A 20,063-nucleotide genomic window follows, 5' to 3' on the forward strand; every position below is an offset into this window, starting at 1 on the left:
AGCAACGTTTCGGCAGAATCTCATCTGCCATCATCAGGCTTCTGTATTGTGTTCATCCAGACAATTATTTGGAAGCCTGCACTCACAAACAAAAAAATCTCCACACCACTAGCCAGGCAAACACCTGGGCACAAACAGATCCCCCCTGATACCTCCAGCTCAAACACAGCTCAACCAGGCACCCAGATGAAACCTAGCTTCCTAACAAATGATAGCCTTCCATTTACTCGGAGCCAAGCTGCACTAAAAGCCTCCAGTACAGGAACACAATGTTGCCAGCCAATCAAGACACCAAAAAAAGCCACAAAACAGACAGAAGATATTAGAAACACCAATCAAGCAGAACACAGAAAACTCCAAGACCAATAAACACAGACCAAGACTCCCAACCAATCAGGATGAAGAAAAAACCATTCTGGCACAGCAGTAGGCTAGCCCCAAATTTAAAACTGAAACAACTGTAAAAGTCTGACTCACAGACGAACACAGTGCAGAAGCCTGATGATGGCAGATGAGATTCTGCCAAAACGTTGCTACAACTTTAAACTATAATGATGTGGGAAAATACCCGAACAAAGCTGCATACGATAGATAGATAGATAGATAGATGATAGATAGATAGATAGAGGGGGGAGGGAGGGAGGGAGGGAGGGAGGGAGGGGGGGAGAGGAGAAGCAAGGAATAAAAAAAATTACCCCCAATGGACTAGAATGATTGAATAACAGTTTGCGGTTCTTTTCTGACTGTTGAAATGTTTTTCACTCATCCTTGAACCAGCAATAAATTATAGAGTGAAATTGTTGATATTTATCCTGCCTCTATGGCCTCACTCCCTAGCCTCTGAGAGTCACTTGACTTCCTGGCGAGGTTAATGGGAAACAAACTCTTGCAGATTCAATGCACCTGGAAGCTGTCCTTGGATAGTGTGGGAATAAAGGGGGAAATACTGCATTAGTCAAAGTAAGGGTGACTTGTGTTTGTCTCACATAAAATAAAGAAATTAGCGCAACAGTTTAAGAATAGGGCAGAAGAAAAAAGTTTCCAAGCTTTGGGTAGGAGAGACTTCAAGAGTGCTTTGATTTACATATTAAATACTTGACCCCAAATAAAAGCATCCGTTAAAAGGAAGTCAATTATCAGGATTGTTGACTTGTGGAAAATGGACTGGAGCTTGCCAAGTCATATGTCATAAAGTCACAAGGAATAATGTTTAGCCACAAATCAACTAGCCTTCCTCAACACTGTAATTTTGCAGAGAGTTATGCTGTGGAATGTTCCAGGATGGTCATATTTAAATTTTCCAATGCTTGCATTTCAGTGTTGAAGAAAAGTGGGAGAATTGTCATATAGAGCAATATTTCTCTCAAGTTATCTTTTCCCTTGCTGTACAAAGCATTAGGGTTTTTTTGTGGAACGTCTCTAATAGAACTAATAGCATGTTTCGGTACTTTCAAAACTGGTGAACTTTCTGCCCTCTGGATAAAATCAGTGCTGCAACTTTATCCAAATTATACTTAATTGTACATATTTTGATATGCTTATAAAAGGTTTGAGGACTTGTAATGCTTCTAGCCTGGCTTCTCTTTTGACCCTTTCCCCTGGCTGGAGGCTAAAACTTATAAAGAATGGTTGCAGGAACTGAGAAGACAAGGGGTGACATGATAGCAGTGCTCCAATATTTGAAGGGCTGCCACAAAGAAAACAGGATCAATCTATTTTCCAAAGCACCAGAAAGTAGGACAAGAAGCAACAGATAGAAACTAATCAAGGACAGAACCAACCTAGACGTAAAGAGAAATTTCCTGACAGTGGAATGGCTTGCCTCCACAAGTTGTGAGAGCTCTGTCACTGGAAGTTTTAAAGAAGAGATTGGACAGCTATTTGTCCAGAATGGTAGAGGGTCTCCTGTTTTGAAGGGAATTGGACTAGAAGACCTCCAAGGTCCCTTCCAACTCTGTTATAGCAATAGCACTTAGACTTATATACCGCTTTATAGTGCTCTACAGCCCTCTCAAAGCGGTTTACAGAGTCAGCCTATTGCCCCCAACAATTTGGGTCCTCATTTTACCCACCTTGGAAGGATGGAAGGCTGAGTCAACCTTGAGCCTGGTGGGATTCGATCTGCCAAATTGCAGTGGGAGTAGCTTGCAATACTGCACTCTAACCACTGTGCCACCGAGGCTCCATTATGCTGCTTCTACATAAATAGCATTTGAACAACAATCAGTACCCCCAAAATACTTTGCTTAATTATATCTTCAAATGCCTATCTTTCTATCTTAAATATGCATGTAAGCATTTGGAATATCCATCCTAAAAGTATGTGCCATGTTGTGGAAATTAGAGGCTGCCTCTCATTCAGAGGCCCTTCTATGAAAAATAAAGTTAATGATCGGAGTACTGTAGCATACTTTCTTTCAAGAGTTTTGAGAAACAGTATTTTGATGATTCCTTCCTAAATTACTATTTTTCTAATGGAGATATGAGACATCTTAGTACCTCTTGGTCTGTGCTGGAGGAGGAAAAAAAAAAAACACCACACACACACACACACACACACACACACACGTATGTATGTATGTATTCAGCTTTGTTTGAGTATTTTCCCTGCTCATTATAGTTGTGCTTTTAAAATTGTAGCAATGTTCTGGCAGAATCTCATCTGCCATCATCAGGCTTCTGTATTGTGTTCGTCTGTGAGTCAGACTTTCACAGCCGTTATGACTCACAGACGGACACAATACAGAAGCCTGATGATGGCAGATGAGATTCTGCCAAAATATTGCTACAACTTTAAAAACACAACTATAATGACGTGGAAAAATACTCAAACTTAAGAAAATATATATATATATAATCATTGCCATTTATGATTTTGTTGATGAAATTGCAACCCTAATCTATGTTGTGCTGAATACATTCAGGTGATTTATAACTGCATATTTAGATATTCCAAGTTTATTTAATGTGTTAGCCTTTGCCAAAACAACTGAGGATTCCCTGAGTCTAATATCTGTTTAATCACTCCATGCATTTTCTTCTTTGTCCCAGGAACCTCAAGGACCTCCGGTGTGAGACTCCGAAGATTTGGAGATCCAACAAGTCCAAGTAAGCTGCCTGGATAGGGTCAGACTAAAAAAATAGATTCCCTGATGATTGTTACATCAGTTTCAAAGAGACAACCCTTGAGGATCCTTTTCAGCAATCTGTAGAAGTGTAAAGTAACACAGTGAAGTTCATACAACAGCGTCCATGGAAGGATCAGATAACAGTTCATGGAAAGAAGAGGTAGCCTATATTCCATATCAGAAGAGAATTGTGGGGGGGGTTTAAGAAGTTTTAGCCAAAACAATAAGCCTTGCTTGCTCTTGTTTGCAACTAGATTCATTGCACAGGAATACTTGTACAGAATAATCAAAAAGTTGGACTCCTACTTGCTTTGTTTATTTTCTGAAAATATATTTTAATTAAGAATTTTAAATTACAATAGTAAAAACAAATTTAATTGAAACTTAGATTGTGGAAAAAGAATAAAAAGTGCAGAAAAAAGAAAAAAAAAGAAATGCTAGTACTAATTGTTTTGTTTGAGCAATGAGAGGCTGAACCAGAGCATGAGTGCAACAATACTTTATTTTACAATAAAGGGCTGACCGTGCTTGCCAAGCCTGGAACTGGCTCGCAGCAATCAGCAACCGGTTGGACCCCGCAGCCTGCTTTTATAGCTGGCTGCTGGGGAGAGCCAACCAATGGGAATGGGGGAATAACGCCCACGTAAAGTGAGTGGACCTGAGTGAGAACTCCTTGAGTCCTCAGGACATAACACCCCTTCCCCCCAGATGCGAACATGCATAGTCCTTGAGGTAGACGGGGGGGTTGTGTTGGCGCCCGGAACGGCGCAACTCGGGAACATTGTCTGTCTGTTCGGTACCAGTCTGTGATGGTCGAGCCGGCATAGTGTCGCCAACACTCTCTCTAGACTGGGCATCCTCGGGAACCACCGGGTTGGTTACTGGGGTCGAGCTCTCGTGGGTTGGATCAGGCTGGTCAACTCTCTGGGCGCTGTTGTCCGAGTTTGTGCTGACCGGAACGACCGCTGGTGCAGACTGGTCGCTGGGTACGATGTGGCTGGGCGGCGGATGAGGCGGTTCCCCTTCGACTGGAGACTCTGGATTCTTGTTGGCAAGGGTGCTGAGGCGCCTTCTAAGCTGGTCTATATGTCTCCTCCAGACGCGACCATCCTCCAGCCTGACTCTATACGATCTCGGCCCGGTGATGGTGATGACCTCACCTGGAATCCAAAGTGGGTCCCCAGCGAAATTCCTTGCGAATATCGGTTCCTGTAACAAAAAATGTCTAACCCCCGACGTAGAAGCAAGGGGAGAGTCAGGGCAGTATTGTGGGTGCAATCTGTCCAATACAGTCCTCAGGCGCCGGCCCATCAGAAGTTCCGCTGGGGACTTATTGGTGACTGCACAGGGGTTGAGTGCTGGCTCATCAGGAACCGTGCGAGTTTGTGGTGCCAGTCATCCCTGCCAAACCTAGCGAGGGCCTCTTTGGTGGTCCTGACGGCCCTTTCAGCCAACCCATTACTGGCAGGGTGAAATGGGGCTGTGAAAATGTGGCGAATGCCCAGGTTGGCAGCAAAACGGCTGAATTCTACTGATGCGAACTGTGGGCCATTATCGGAGACAATGGAGTCGGGTAGTCCATGTGTAACGAACAGGCGCGTTAACACGTTGGTGATTGCTAGTGTGGTGGTCGTGGATAGCTGCGCCACGTCTATCCATTTGGAATAAGCGTCCACGACCACTAGGAACATCTTTCCATGCACGGGGCCTGCCAGATCGATATGGATTCTAGACCAAGGGGCGTTGGCGCTCTCCCATCTGGTAGGGGTGGCGATGGGGGGAGCAGGACGGGATTCCTGGCAAATGCTGCAGGAACTTACCCAATTGACAATGTCCTCGTCTAGACCCGGCCACCACACGTAGCTGCGTGCTAACGCCTTCATTCTCACAATGCCGGGGTGTCCCTCGTGCAGCGCCTCCAGGACTCGGGTACGCAGCGAGGTCGGAATGACCACTCGAGTGCCCCACAGTAGACAACCCTGCAAACTGGACAGCTCCTGCATGCGAGTCTTAAAGGGTGCGAATTTGTTATCAAAGTTGCCTCCCGGCCACCCGCTCCTCACCCAGTTGAGCACCTGGGCGAGCGTTTGGTCTGCCTTGGTTTTAGCGGCGATGTCAAGGGCGGTGATGGGCAGGTCCAACTGGGTGATTTCAAAAATGGCGTTGACAGGAGCTGGGTCTTCAGCCGGAGCGGGTAAGGGGCAGCGACTGAGAGCGTCGGCGTGGGATAGAGTTTTGCCCGGGCGGTGAATAAGTTTGTATGAGTAGGCCGCTAGGAAAAGTGTCCACCTTGTCATTCTAGGGGAAAGGACTTGAGGTGTCTGTTTGTCACCGGCCAGTAGGCCCAGGAGGGGCTTATGGTCGGTGACCAGTTCGAAGAAATGGCCAAAAAGGAATTCGTGAAACTTTTTCACGGCTGCAACAGCTGCTAGGGCTTCCTTGTCTATTTGGCTGTAATTTCGCTCCGTGGCCGAGAGCGTCCTGGAGAAAAAGGCGATGGGGGCCTCGGCGCCATTGGGGAGTCTGTGACTAAGGACCGCCCCAATTCCAAAAGGGGATGCATCTGCTGCCAGTACTAAAGGAAGGTTGGGGTCGAATTGGATGAGCACTGCCTCTGACGTAAGTAGTGATTTGACGGCGTTAAACGCCTGGTCTTCTTTGTGCCCCCAGTGCCACGGTGACTTTTTGTCTAGTAATCTGTGTAGGGGTTCGGCTACTGAGGCTTTATGGGGCAAGAAGGATGCATAAAAGTTCAGCAGCCCTAAGAAAGCTTGTAGCTCCGTTTTGGAGGTTGGTGTGGGAGCTTCGTGGATTGCTCTAACCTTGGACTCCAGGGGGTGAATGCCAGAGGCGTCAATTTTATAACCCAGAAAGTCCACCTGTCTAGTGGCAATGGCGCATTTTTCTTTTTTTAACTTGAGGCCATGCTGTCTGAACCTTTCTAACACTGCTCGCACTCTCTGGAAGAGTTGGGGTCTGTCCCTGGCCGAGACCAAGATGTCGTCGAAGTAGGGTACTACACCAGGGAGGCCCTGTAAAATCCGCTCCATGAGGGATTGAAAAATACCCGGGCAACACTTACGCCAAATTGGAGACGCTTGCATCGGAAGGCACCCTGTGAGTGACGATGGTCTGAAGTTCCGCTGTTTGGTTATCAACAGGGAACTGCTGATATGCTTGAGACATGTCCAATTTAGCAAAAATACTGCCCGGCTCGAATGTGTGCAATAAGTGCTGAATGACGGGCACAGGGTAGGCGCTAACTTGTAAATATTTATTGATTGTTGTCTTGTAGTCCGAGCAAATTCTCAGGCTACCATCTTTTTTAAGGGGTGTGACGATGGGCGTCTCCCACTTGGCGAAATCTGTTGGCTCAATGACCCCTTGTTTTAGTAGTTTATCCAATTCAGCGTCTAGTTTTGGTCGAATAGCAAATGGAACTCTCGTGGTTTTAATCTGATTGGGACTGCCTGGGGGTCAACGGTGAACGAGATGGGGGTTCCATTATAACACCCCAGCTCCTCGCTGAACACATCTGCGTAGTCAGCGAATAAGGAGTCAGTGTCTGAGGTTGAGACAGCATGGACTCCTGTTAACCCTAGGCCGAGGTGGGGAAACCAATCGAGCCCCAATAAGGTGGGTAGATTGCCGTTAACTACCACTAGAGGTAGGTGGCCTTTAAAAGCTCTAAAACTGACAAAGAACTTGCCTCTGCCGATCACGGGAATGGCCTTCCCCTGGTAGTCCTTCAGACCGAACTGGCATCTCTGAAGCCGGGTAGTAGATAGGCTGGGGTGGAGTCTCTTGAGGGTGTTCCACGAGATTATTGAGAGCGCTGACCCTGTGTCAACCTCCATGTGGCACGGTTTACCTTCTAGGGAAACGGAGAGAGAAATTTTACTAACAGCGTGGCAAGTACGCCTGGCAAGGCGGTGCGTGCGACAGTTTAATACTTGCCTCTGTGGTCCCGCGTGCGAGGACGGGAGTCTGTGTGCAGCGCTTTGGGGGCTTGGCAGACTCTCGCGATGTGCCCCTCTTATGGCAGTTGTTGCAAGTGGCTCCTTTAAACTTGCAGGTGGCCCTTTGATGCGATCCCCCACAGGCTAGGCACAATGTGATGTGCTTGGGTGGACCTGTGTATTCTTGTTTGGCCCCTACCTGCGACCGTCTGTCGTTGGTGAGGCGGTGGACGTCGTTTTCATCGTTGTGGGTTTCCTCCGCTTCCACCTCTTCGGAATGGACTGGGAACGATGCTAGCTTGGTACTTGGGCCCTGAATTTCGGTGGCTGAGTTCGTTGCTAGCTCGGCTGCTAGGGCCTCCTCGACCGCTTGCGCGAGGTTGAGGTCTTTTTGCTAGCAGGCGCCTCTGTAGGTTGAGATCCTTGACCCCACAAACTAATTGATCGAGGAGCATGTCCTCCAGGTATGTTCCAAACCCGCAGTGCAGGGCTGCTGTTCTGAGGGCGGCCATATATTGATTGATGGTCTCCTTACTTGATTGCTTCCTCATACGGAACGTGAACCTCCTGGCGATTTGTGAAGGCCTGGGAGCGTAGTGGTTAGTGAGGATCTCAAGCAACTCGGACCACGGGCGTTTTCAATTCTCTCGGCGCTACGAGTGCTGCGGCGGTATCGTAAGCGGTGGCTCCGCAGTAGATTAGGAAATAGGATTTTTCCGATGCTCTCCCGCATCCGCCAAGCCGACCGCATCGATGTAATGATTGAAGCGGTTCTTATACGACTCCCACTTCTCTTCGTCTGGTTTAAATGCCGGGAATACTGGGTTGGAACTCATGGTGCTGGAACGGCTGGGCAACCTGCGGAAAAAAATCTCTCTGGGACTACGGGCGCTCGTGAGTGATATCAGCTCTGGAGGGGTTTTTTGCTACCCTCTCTTTCTCTCTCTGGGTTACCACGTTGGCTGCTAGCCGTTGGAGGTGTCTTGATTCGCGCCAAAAAGTGGGCGCTAGTGACTTCCTACAGCGCTGTGCTGTGTCTCCTACTGGCTCGAAATTCAAATGACACCCGTTTGAATTTCGCGCCAAATACAGAGCGGCTGCGGCTCGCAGCGCTTCACTTTCCCTGCAGCGGGGCTAACAAGCGGCTACAGACGCTTCTAACTTTGAATCAGACCGCTTTCTCTGGCTGCGGATCAGCGTTTGCTCTTTTTGATCGCTCGTATTGTTGGCTGACCGCTCTCTCTGGCTGCGGATCAGCGTTTCCCTTGTCGCCAGCCGATCGCTCTCTCTGGGCTGCGGATCGGTGGCTAGTGACTCAGCGGTTGCAAGGTGCTTCTGGTAGCCATCCCATCCTCGTCGCCAGTGTTTTGTTTGAGCAATGAGAGGCTGAACCAGAGCATGAGTGCAACAATACTTTATTTTACAATAAAGGGCTGACCGTGCTTGCCAAGCCTGGAACTGGCTCGCAGCAATCAGCAACCGGTTGGACCCCGCAGCCTGCTTTTATAGCTGGCTGCTGGGGAGAGCCAACCAATGGGAATGGGGGAATAACGCCCACGTAAAGTGAGTGGACCTGAGTGAGAACTCCTTGAGTCCTCAGGACATAACACTAATGATGTTACCTAGTTTGGATAATGAAATGTCTGCAAGGAAACAAGCAAACTCAGAGAGCACCAAGGATCCCCCCAAAAAGAAATTATGGTAAAGAAAAAGAAAAGAATGTATAAAGAACTTCCAGCTTTCATCACAGCAAGATTAACATATTACAGGTAGTCCTCGACTTACAACCACAATTGAGCCCAACATTTCAGTTATTAAAGGAGCCATTTGTTAAGTGAATTTTGCTCCATTTTATGACCATTTCTTGCCACAACTATTAAATGAATCATTGCAGTTTATAAGTTAATCACCTGGTTGTTAAATGAATCTGGCTTCCCCATTGACTTTGCTTGTCAGAAAGGGGATCACATGACCTTGGGACGTTGCAACGGTCATAAGTATGAAACAGTTGCCAAGCATCTGAATTTTGATCACATGATCAAAAGGGGATGCTGCAAAGGTTGTAACTGGGAAAAACAATCCTAAGTCACTTTTTTTATTGCCATTGTAACTTTAAACAATTACTAAATGAACTGTCATATGTTGAGGACTACTTGTACTAACTCTTCTCCTCTCTTAAGGTTAAACACATCTCTCTTTTTGTTCATGTTGGGAAGCTGTACCTTCCTGGTGTTGCTTCAGGTGAATTAAATATATCTGAGACAGAGGTTTAGATTGCCAGACTACAGGGAGGGGAATGCCTTTTGTCAGTTATGATTTTTTTTTATTAACATGACTTTATCATGGCTAAGTTACTTCACAAGAATGCCTTGAGGATACAAGGATACAAGAATAGCACCAGCATAGTACTTAGACTTATATGCCACTCCATAGTGCTTTACAGCCCTCTCTAAGTGGTTTACAATGTCAGCATATTGCCCCCACAATCTGGGTTCTCATTTTACCAATCTCGGAAGGATAGAAGGTTGAATCAGCTTTGAGCTGGTCAGAATCAAACTTCTGGCAGTGAGCAGAGTCAGCCTGAAATACTGCATTCAAACCACTCTGCCACCATGGCTCCAGAATAGGACGAATCATGTGCTTTGCCTAGATCAAAACCACCTGACTTTGCTGAATTCTAAGCCTCAGCAACTCATTGAACCTGGTCATACAGAGATGCTAAGACTTGTACTTCTGTGGGCCATGGTATTGTTCCTCTCTCAAGCTTTGGTCTTCTATAGACAAAGTGAAATGCTGATGAAAGAAAATGATAATAAATTTAAAAAACACCGTATAATAATAGCTTTCCCTGAAGAACATTTTTTCATAAAAGAGGTAACTATTCTCAGCTGTCTTCAAGGAAGGGAAATTTAGTTTGCACAAACCAAAGAGAATTTGTGCGTGGAGTTATACCCATTAGACTTACTAACTCAGCGTTTGATGGGCAGCATTAAATAGTCCGCTACAATTCTTATTTGTTTACTTTGTTTGCTCAGTGCGTTTTGAAACATGTCATGCCCTTGTGAAAGAGGCTGCCTGGCACAGATGGCACATCACGTCACTCAATAACATGCCCCATGTATAATCACTGCCTCCGTCCCTTGGATGGATTGAAACCACAGGTGGCTCTTTGAGTTCTGAAAGTAACATTCCAAATATGGCTGACTTTGTCAGCATAGCACTGAGGCACAAAGAGCTCAGCATAGGCTTGCTTAAGAAGTTGACTGCCAGGCTGCTGCTTCTGTAATATGGCATCATACGAAACAAAGAACGCCTTGTGCCAGTTTTGTATTTGTAGAACCAGGGATAGATTGCCACCCCTTTTGAATGTATGTCTCCAAACAGATTTAAAAAAAAATACTTCTTTCCAAAGGCCCTTTTGCCTTTGCACATTCCAAAGGACCATGCATATTTGATAGAATGCTGTTCTTCAGCTAGAGGCTGGACTGATGATGATATGGCAATGCAGGTGTCCAGTTTCTTATTTGTCCAAAGGTTCAAAAGAGAACAACATAAAGACCCATATTATATCAACTCCTTCAAGATCAGCAGTAATTCCGACTACTATGTAGGGAGTCCTATGCTTTGTTTTTAGTAAAAGTTACAGACACACCATCGCCACTAGTTCAGCATTTTTTAAAATAACTTTTACAAAAATAAGACACTGAGGAGCAATTTTAACATCATCCTTCTGTAATTTTTTTTAATTAATGCAAATGAGAAAGGTTCTTGTTAAAGTAAGTATATAACAACATAATCAACAGTGTTTGCTGGTGTATTAACCTATTTATGTTTTCAGTTTATACAATTTTTTATCTTTTATGATTTTAAGTCACCCAGAGTTAAAATGTTTTTTAATGTTTTTTTTACCCTGAGGTAAAATGGGCGGCCAATAAATTTTATAAACAAAAAATTAGCAGTTAAGTGAGATTTTCCCATTAGAGGAGAAGAGGTGTGTGAAAAATGCAATAAGTGCGTTTCCCACACCTAACACCTAAAAATGTTGTAAACATACCCAAATTGTTAGTATATCTTTTTCTCTCATATAACTCTGCTTGAATGGAAAAAGAAGTAGGCAAAACTGTTTTACAGAATATGCCACAAATCTGTTTTCCCTTAGACATTTCTATACATCTCTGTGAGCTCTGTGAGCTCCACAGTGAATTGAAAAACATTTCTATCTTGAAAGAAGGGTCCTAATTTTTCTTTAACCAGATTATTTTTAAAAACAGCATTCAGACCTTTCTGGAAGGGATTTATTTTTTTAAAAAAGAAAGTAAAAAGCTATTTACTTTCCTCCCTTGCTGCAATATGAAATCATTTAAAAAAGGCTTTATGTTGCAACCAACTACAATGTAGCCAGTGGTGGGATTTAGTTGGTTCATACCAGTTTGGGTGAAATGGTTGTTAAATTACCCACACCCTGTTATCAAAGTGGATCCTGGGCACTACGCTGCACTGCAATGGAGAAACAGGCAACAGAGCAGCCGGTGCTCCTCCTCCTTCCCTCAGGCCAGCCTGTTTCTCCATTACAGCCCAGTGCCCAGGATCCATTTTTATGGCAGGGGGTGTAATTTAACCCACTGGCCATCGTGGGAGGCTTATCCCGCATGTGAGGTGGAAGTGCAGGACAGGGATGGGCCACACCCAGGGGTGGGATTCTACAGTTCTGTCCAGTTCTATAGAACCGGTTGTTATGATTTTGCGCAGTTCGGAGAACCAGCAAATGGCCCCACTGGCTGGCCCCACTCCTCTCTGCCCATCCCTCCCCTGCCCACCCAGTCAGTCCTTGTCATTCATGCACAGCATCACCCGCATCCTGCTTTGGCCCACTTGCCAGGCCAGCTATTGCTGCCTGCCTTCATTTTTTGGCCCTGCCTGATCTCCCTGGGTAAGTGAAGCTCTGCAAGCTCCAGGGCCCAGTCCTCTACCTGCCACTGCCAGTTGCCTTCCACCCCCACTTGCCTTTTGCCACCTCCACCCACTGCCCTAACCTGGGTGATCACTTTGCCGCTCAGATGGCCCCTTTGCCTGACACCCCTTCCCTCTCCCACCCACAGCCTTTTGGTTTGACCCGGAACATTCACCCCTGGTTGGCCCTACCACGCCCACCTGGTCGCACCCGTGTTGGCAACAGGCATCATCATTTTGAAGTTGAGGGAAAAGTTGGGAAAGGAGGTGGGGGGTCCTGCAGCGGCCAGCATAAGACCGCCATGAGAAGCAGGGAAGTGACCTTCTAGTGGTCCGACCCAGTGTTCAAGGCTGGCAGGCGATGGGAAGTCAGAGCACTGAGGGAAAGGGGGATTGCCGGGGGGAGCTGCCCTCTCCACACCAAACTGAGACCTTTGGGGGTAGGAATTGAGTGAGCCAAGCCACAGGTCCTTGCCTTCTTAGCTCAGGAAATGGCTGTTTTCTGCAGAAGGAGGACTGCGGTGGGGGAAGGTCTACTTGAGCGATTCCTCCAGTACCTTCACTGGATTATTTGGACACTTAGAAGCGAGCACAGCTAAATGTGCTGCTGTCACACGTCAGCCCAGGACTCATCCCACAGCTCCATAAAGCCAACACCAAAGAAGTGAGCATTCAGGGGAACCCGCGGGCGGATGCTGCGGTGCAATGCTTGCTCAGATCTTGGCTGCTCCAGGCCGTCTGACCTCAAAGCCCCTTGGGCTGGCTGAGCTGGGAGCCACCATCCCCAGGCTTTTACTTGCCTGTGCTTGGTCACCACCTCTTCACCTTGCCTGAAGCAGCTGGTCCTTCCCCTCCCTCGCCTAGCTTGAGAAGATAAGGGTCACGGCAGGAGATAGCAAAGCAGCTGGGTCTCTCTCTCTCTCTCTCTCTCTCTCTCTCTCTCTCTCTTTCTCTCTCTCTCTCTCTGGCACAGCTGGGCCAAGCCAACAAGCTCTCCTTGGTGCTCTTCACTACTTCTTTCATTTCTTCTTTTTGGAATCCAGACTGGCTGAACAACGATCTCCAGACATGGTGGAAGCATCGCTTTGGGTGACCCTTCTTCTTCTCCTCCTCCTCTCATGACCGGCAGCTGTGGTGGGGCCAGGAGGGTGCACATGCATGGGGAGATGCTCCCCAAAGCACAGCAAAACTGGGCAGAGGGCATGTGGCTGCTCGCTTGAGGAGGGTCTCCCCATGCGTGTGTGCCCTCCCGCGCCCACCACAGCTGCTAGTAGCAAGAGGAGGAGGAGCAGGAGGAGGATCTCCTGAAGGGACGCTTCCACCATGGCTGGTGATCATTGTTCAGCCAGTCTGGATTCCAAAGAAAAGAAATGGGGGGGAAATGGAGGGGAAGATAGGAGAGGGGCAGAGAGAAACACACAGAGAGATACAGAGGAGGAAAGAGTGAGCCATAGAGAGACACAGTGAGAGGGAGGGGGAGAGGGAGGGAAAGAGAGAGAAAAAGAAGGAAAGAGAGAGAGAGAGAAGAAAGAAAAGAAAAAGAAAAGAAAAAGAAAAAAGAGAAAGGAAGTGAAAGGAAGAAAAGGGATAGACAAAGAAAGATGGAAGGAAGGGACAAAGAAAGAAAAAGGGAGGGAGGGAGGGAGGGAGGGAGGGAGGAGAAAGTGAACGAGATATATGAATGGATATATCGATACATGGAGGGAGGGAGGGAGGGAGGGAGGGAGGTGATGGATTTCAAAGACCAGTCATTGTGCAGGGTGCCAAGATATCTGACTGCCTGGGCAGTGTTTATTCTTTTATACCATTTTTACAAGCAAGGAAGAGTAGCATAAGATACAGTATTTGGATTGGAGAATAGATCCCACATGGATGAAACTTCTCAACCACATTGGTACAACCTCCCAACCAATCCTTAAGACTAGTGGTGATGTTAGTAAATGAGATCACCTATATGTCTGGAAAGTCTGGGACTTTCCACCTTCACCAAGATATAGGGAATGAGATCATGCAAGTAACCAAGAGGCCCCATATAGGGGCCTGCAGACACTGCAGTTTGCTGCTAGCATCTAGCACCATCTATAGGATCTCAGTAGCTACTACAGGGAGGGAGGGAGAAAAAAGGAGTGGAAGGAAGGATACAATCCCTGGCCTCAGAAGACTCTGAAGCAGCACAGCAATCTGGGGATGGAAGGGATCTCGGAGGTCATCTTCTAGTCCAATCCCCTTCTCCAGCAGGAGATCCTTACAAAATCATAGAATAGCAGGTTTAGAAGGGAGTGTGTGTGTTTGTGTGTGTGTGTGTGCATGGCTGTCAAAACTCCAAAAACAGGTCAAGTAGCTCTGGGGAGGTCAGTCATAAATTAGAACACTTGCTAAGCAACCCAACATTAAGCGAGGACCTCTTGTATTTGGTTTGCCAGTCACATGGCCACCTGGCCACACCCAGACAGTCATGTGACCACCAAGCCATACCTACAAATTAGGCCATGCCCACAGAACCGGTTGTTAAGAAATTTGGAGCCTATCACTGGCCGCATCTCCCATGACAGCTAACTTGACCCTGGGCAAACCAGTTGTTAAATTATTTGAATCTCGCCACTGAATGTATCCATTTGCTCAGACTCTGTCAGCGGGCTTTCTGCACCATCAGCATCTGGCTATTGACCAATCATGACTTCTTGGATGTAGAACACATAACTTCTGTTGTAATAAAACCACAGAGCCATTAACAGTAAATCATGTACTTTTGCTGACAGCAGGGAAATTGCAGTTGGAAATATTTGTCCTTTTGATGCCTTTGTTGTTTCTGTCACATTTTGTTCTTGGTTCACCTTAGTATCCAGATGTTGAACAGACTTGATTTTCATATATGGTACCCCCCTAAGACTGTGAATTTTTTTGGCATCAGAGGATGGAGCAGAAATCATTAAATTCTCCGTCACATTTTGCAATCAGTAAATTTAGAAAACTTGATGTCAAGGAGAAATTGCATTCAAACTATTGAACCACAGGGTTCACCAACCCCTGGGCCACGGCAGGATACAGGGCCATGGCCTATTCAGAACCAGGCCCCAGAAGTGATTTGCACAAGCAGCGGGCTGATGTATGGGCACACGCATGTGCAGCTCAACTTGATCAAGTTGAGCAACTGCATGTGCATGCACACCACCCTGCCACTTGCATATGTTAAGCTGCCTGTGTACATGTGCACCAGCCGATAATACAACAGTGGTGGGACTTATCTCCATGGGGGATGAGTCTGCCTACTGAGATGAGGTGGACCGGCTGCTTTCGTGGTGTGGAGACAATAACTTGGTCCTCAACACCAATAAGACCAAGGAGCTTATAGTGGACTATAGAAGGAACAGATCAGACATCCAGCCTTTGCTTATCAATGGAGACCAAGTGGACCAAGTGGCCAGTTTTAAGTTTCTGGATGTTACCCTAAAAGAGGACCTGACCTGCAGCCCTGGTCAAAAGGGCCCAGCAGAGATTATACTACCTGAGGCTTCTCAGAAAACAACAATTGAATGAAAAACTGCTGGTAATCTTCTACTGCTGCACCATAGAGAGCATTTTAATATACTGCACTTCTGTATGGTTTGCCAATTGCACAGTGGCAGATAGAAAAGAACTCCAGAGGGTTAACGTCATTGCCCAGAAGATCATTGGTTGCCCTCTCCTCTCTTTGGAAGAGCTTTATAGCTCCTGCTGCCTTAAGAAAGTTCAAAACATTCTCAAAGACCCATCTCATCCTGGGAACCCCCTTTTTCTTGAACTACTACCATCTGGCAGATGGTACAGAATATTAAAAACAAGGACAAATAGGCTGAAAACAGCTTCTATCCCAGGGCAGTAGCTCTTTTGAATTCTGCTGTATAGTGCAGTATTGGTGTGGTGTCAGGGGTTTTCTGTTCAATGTTTGGAGAGTGAAGGATGTGTGTTTGTGTTTATTTTTATGGTCATGATGTGCGCTGAAGATGGTGTTTGATTTCATTTTACGAGGTGCAATGACAATAAAGTAAACTAAACGAAACGAAACTAGCCCACTGCTCACACAGCTGAGTTCCCTTGTCTCCCTCTACTGGGCCACCAAACCAGGAAGGTTGAGGACTGCTGCCTTACCATCTATATTTGCATTTCTATTAAAAAAAACATCTCAGAATCAGAAGACACATTTCTATCCTTTCCTCTGAATTTCTGCTTTTTAATGTTTTTTTAATGTTTTATGTTAAATGGGATGAAAATGTTAATGGTATTTTGCCTATCCATTCACATCCATAGATACATTTATGGGTTTTACAAAAATGATCCTATGTTAGCAAAAATGTACCTTATAATATACCAGGTACAGGTAGTCCTCAACTCCCAATAGTTCATTTAATGACTGTTCAACATTACAGAGTCATTGAAAACGGTGACTTATGAACATGCTTCACACTTACAACCGTTGCAGCATTCCTATGGTCCTGTGATCAAAATTCAGTTGTTTGGCAACTGTCTCATATTTATGACTGTTGCAGTGTTCCAGGGTCATTTGATTGCAATTTTTTGCAATTTTCTGACAAGCAAAATCAATGGGGAAACCACTTTCAATTAACACTTTCAATTAACTTAACAATTGTGGTGATTCACTTAACAAGTGTGGCAATAAAGGTTGCAAAATGGGGCAAAATTTCACTTAACAACTGTCTCGGCAACAGACGTTTTGGGCTGAATTGTGATCATAAGTCAAGGATTGCCTGTAAAGAAAGGCAAATAATACATGTTGTGTATCAGTTCCCTTTTGCAGAGTATTTTTTTCCAAACCAAAATCAAAAATTCCTTTTAAAAATAATTTGAAAATCTTTGGTACTTAATGTTTAGCTCAAGGTGAAATTTAATAGGGTTATACAGAACTTGGTTTCAGTGAAACTTCAGTCATATTATCCCGTTGATGCATACTTCCAAATCGAAACAGAGACTTTTTTGATGCAGTAAATGGAATCAGATGATTGTGAAGTGGTTTGTAGCCTAGCAAAATGCTTCACATTTTGATAAGTGTGGGGGAAAAGCCAGGCTAACACTACTAAGTGTTGGTCCAAATGTTACCAAAAGGACAAATTGTCATGGCCTTGACATGAAGACTGAATCATATTTGCCCAATTTGGGCTTCAGTTCCCAGCATTCTCAGACTGCAATATTTATTATTAAAAGTTCTGGGAAGTGAAGTCACTTACCTGGAGGCTACCCAGACTAGAAAAAATAAAATGTGGTATGGAGTGAAAAAAATGTGGTATGGGAACAGTATGTGCATGGGGTTGATGGAAACATGGAAGAAAGAGAGCTCCAGAGAAGAACAAAAAAGGGGGATGTTAAAGAGAAACCTCTGGGGGAACATTGCCAGCTGCTGAGTAAAAAGAAGAAGTTGACTGTTTCCTAGTATGATTTGATTGCTGATGGTACCTTATGACTATTATTAAATGTTGTACCTTATGATTCTTGACTCTTGACGAATGCATCTTTTCTTTTATGTATACTGAGAGTATTTGCCTCAAGACAAATTCCTTGTGTGTCCAATCACACTTGGCCAATAAACTATTCTATTCTATTCTGTTCTATTCTATTCTATTCTATTCTATTCTATTCTATTCTATTCTCTGGAATTTCTTCCCTGACCTGGCAGGACTTAGGAGAGGGAGGTCCTAACACAGATGTTGCAGAGAGCAGCGCACTTTATCTAATTTGTATGTTTAAATTAAGCTCTTGATGCTTATAATCATCCACTTTCAGACAAAGACTTGGTAGCCAGAAAAACATATTCCAAGCAAGGCAAACCTATCATTGGTCCTGTTTGGTTTGTATTTTTAGTTGCTGTTTTTAAATTACATTTTCGGAGGGTGATGTTAAATTATTTTGTAAACCGCCCTGGGAAATATTTTGTGGGCAGTAAATACATTTTAAAACAAAGTAAAATGGAAAGGTTCACTTTCTGCAAGCATCTCCAGGGCAAGGAGGCCAGTGGCCCTGTGAACAGAGACACAAAAGGAGGATATTGACAGAACGAGACCTCAGCCCAGCCTCATTTGGGATTCTCTGTGGGAGTAGATATCAGCCACTCCTGAAACAGGACATTCTGTGATCTGATGAAAACTTTTGCTATGAAGGATGTGAGACTGCAGTGCTGTAACAGATGGAAGGGAGTCGCACTGTTCTCTTGCCAGGAAAGACAGTCGTGCCATCTTAATAATAGACAAAAATGCACTATTTTTAATAACTGGCAGCAGATGATCAACATGCAAAGCTAATTTGTACTTTACAGTTGGCAGCCCACGCTTGCCAAAATAAACATCAGCAAGGGAGGCCAACCTACCTAAAGCATTACAATTTTGAATGAACACAGACTCATGCACACACACACACACCTCACATACACAGCCTTCAAAACTCAGGTTCAACTTTTGCTTTGAACATTCCCATTCAAACATTGGCAGAACCAGATTTTTTTTTCCAAATGTGGAATATTTATGAATTGGAGAACTAACTAGAAAGGCAAATGTAGACACAATGCAAATTATGCATTTGATTCAACTGCCAACTGCATTGGGGCCCATCATAGAGATGGATGGATGGATAGATAGATAGATAGATAGATAGATAGATAGATAGATAGATAGATAGATAGATAGAATTATTTATTGGCCAAGTGTGGTTGGACAAACAAGGAATTTGCCCTGGTGCAAATACTCTCAGTATACATAAAAGATACATTCATCAAGAACATTAAGGTACAACACTTAATAATAGTCATAGGGTACAATAAGCAATCAAATCATGCTAGGAAACAGTCAATATAAATCGTAAGGATACAAATGACAAAGTTATACAGTCATACAGTCACAAGTGAGAGGGGATGGGTGATAAGGAGTGATGAGAAGATTAACAGTAATAGTAGTGCAGACTTTGTAATAGTTGAACAGTGTTGAGGGAATTATTTGTTTAGCAGAGTGATGGCTTTCAGGGAAACCTGTCCTTGTATCTAGTTGTGGTGGTGTGCAGTGCTCTACAGCGTTGTTTTGAGGGAAGGAGTTGAAACAGTTTATGTGAGGGGTCTGTAACTATGCAAGGATTATCTCCTTATTTTTAATCCATGCTCAGTCAGTCCTTTTTTTTCCTTTGCCAATGGCCAAATTAGCTACATTTTGGCTGATACTACCCATCTGCTTTGAATGCCTTCTTAGCTGAGATCATTTGCATTTCCTGTGGCTGGTCTACTCCTTTTGCCTCATTAGCTGGGTGAGTCACTCATGAACAGTCTGCTTCCCTACTACAAAACTTGCTCATTGCTCAATACACACATATTACTCTGAGAAAGGTTATCGACAACCAAAAAGAGAGGAAAGTTTGGACATTTCCAAATCTCTGCATCTCAAGTAGGTCTGTTTTCATCTTCCATAATCCCAACCAACAGTTACTGTGAAAGAGCTTTCAAACTGAAGTTCTATAAGAATGGCTGCTTCACATGTCTTTGAAATCTCTATATTTTCTGATAGCGCTTGACTTCTTGTGACTTCATGGACAAGTCCACACTGGAAATCTTAGGATTTCTAGGAATGGATTTTCCATTGTCATCTGGTATATTCAGTCAATTTCCCAATCTGGAATACACCCCTGGGATTTCCTAGTGACTTCCCATCCTTAATCAGATTTAACTCAGTTTATTATTTTTTGTATCCGTTATTCTTTCTTTATTAGTGGCTGCATTATTGATTTGGATATTCCTATTTTTGTTTTGCTTTCTTTTATTTATCTCTGGTTAAAAAAAAAATGGATTACAGTATGTATCCCTGAGTTCCTTAGTCTACAGCAGCAGCAAGCAATCATTTCTCATCCTCCCAAGCAATCATTTCTCATTCTGGCACTCATCAAACATAATTCTCTACATGTTGTAGCATATAGCAGTGTTTTGCAACCTTGGCAACTTTAAGATGTGGGTTGGGGAAATCTGGAAGTTCAAGTATGCATGCCTTAAATTTGCCAAGGT

At 44.7% G+C, this 20,063-nt stretch overlaps 1 protein-coding gene across 1 annotated transcript in view; it reads left to right on the forward strand.

Moving 5' to 3' along the window:
• The window catches only part of SEPTIN9 (septin 9), a 272,053-nt gene that overhangs the window by 55,668 nt on the left and 196,322 nt on the right, over positions 1–20,063 (forward strand). Inside the window, exon 2 of the mRNA XM_026702075.2 lies at positions 3,052–3,108. Within this exon, the coding sequence (XP_026557860.2) occupies positions 3,052–3,108 (57 nt within the window). The remainder of the gene's footprint in view (positions 1–3,051; positions 3,109–20,063) is intronic.

This window comes from Pseudonaja textilis, chromosome 2, assembly GCF_049901715.1.
Source record: "Pseudonaja textilis isolate UNSWEBS1 chromosome 2, rPseTex1.2, whole genome shotgun sequence".
Taxonomy (NCBI): domain Eukaryota; kingdom Metazoa; phylum Chordata; class Lepidosauria; order Squamata; family Elapidae; genus Pseudonaja; species Pseudonaja textilis.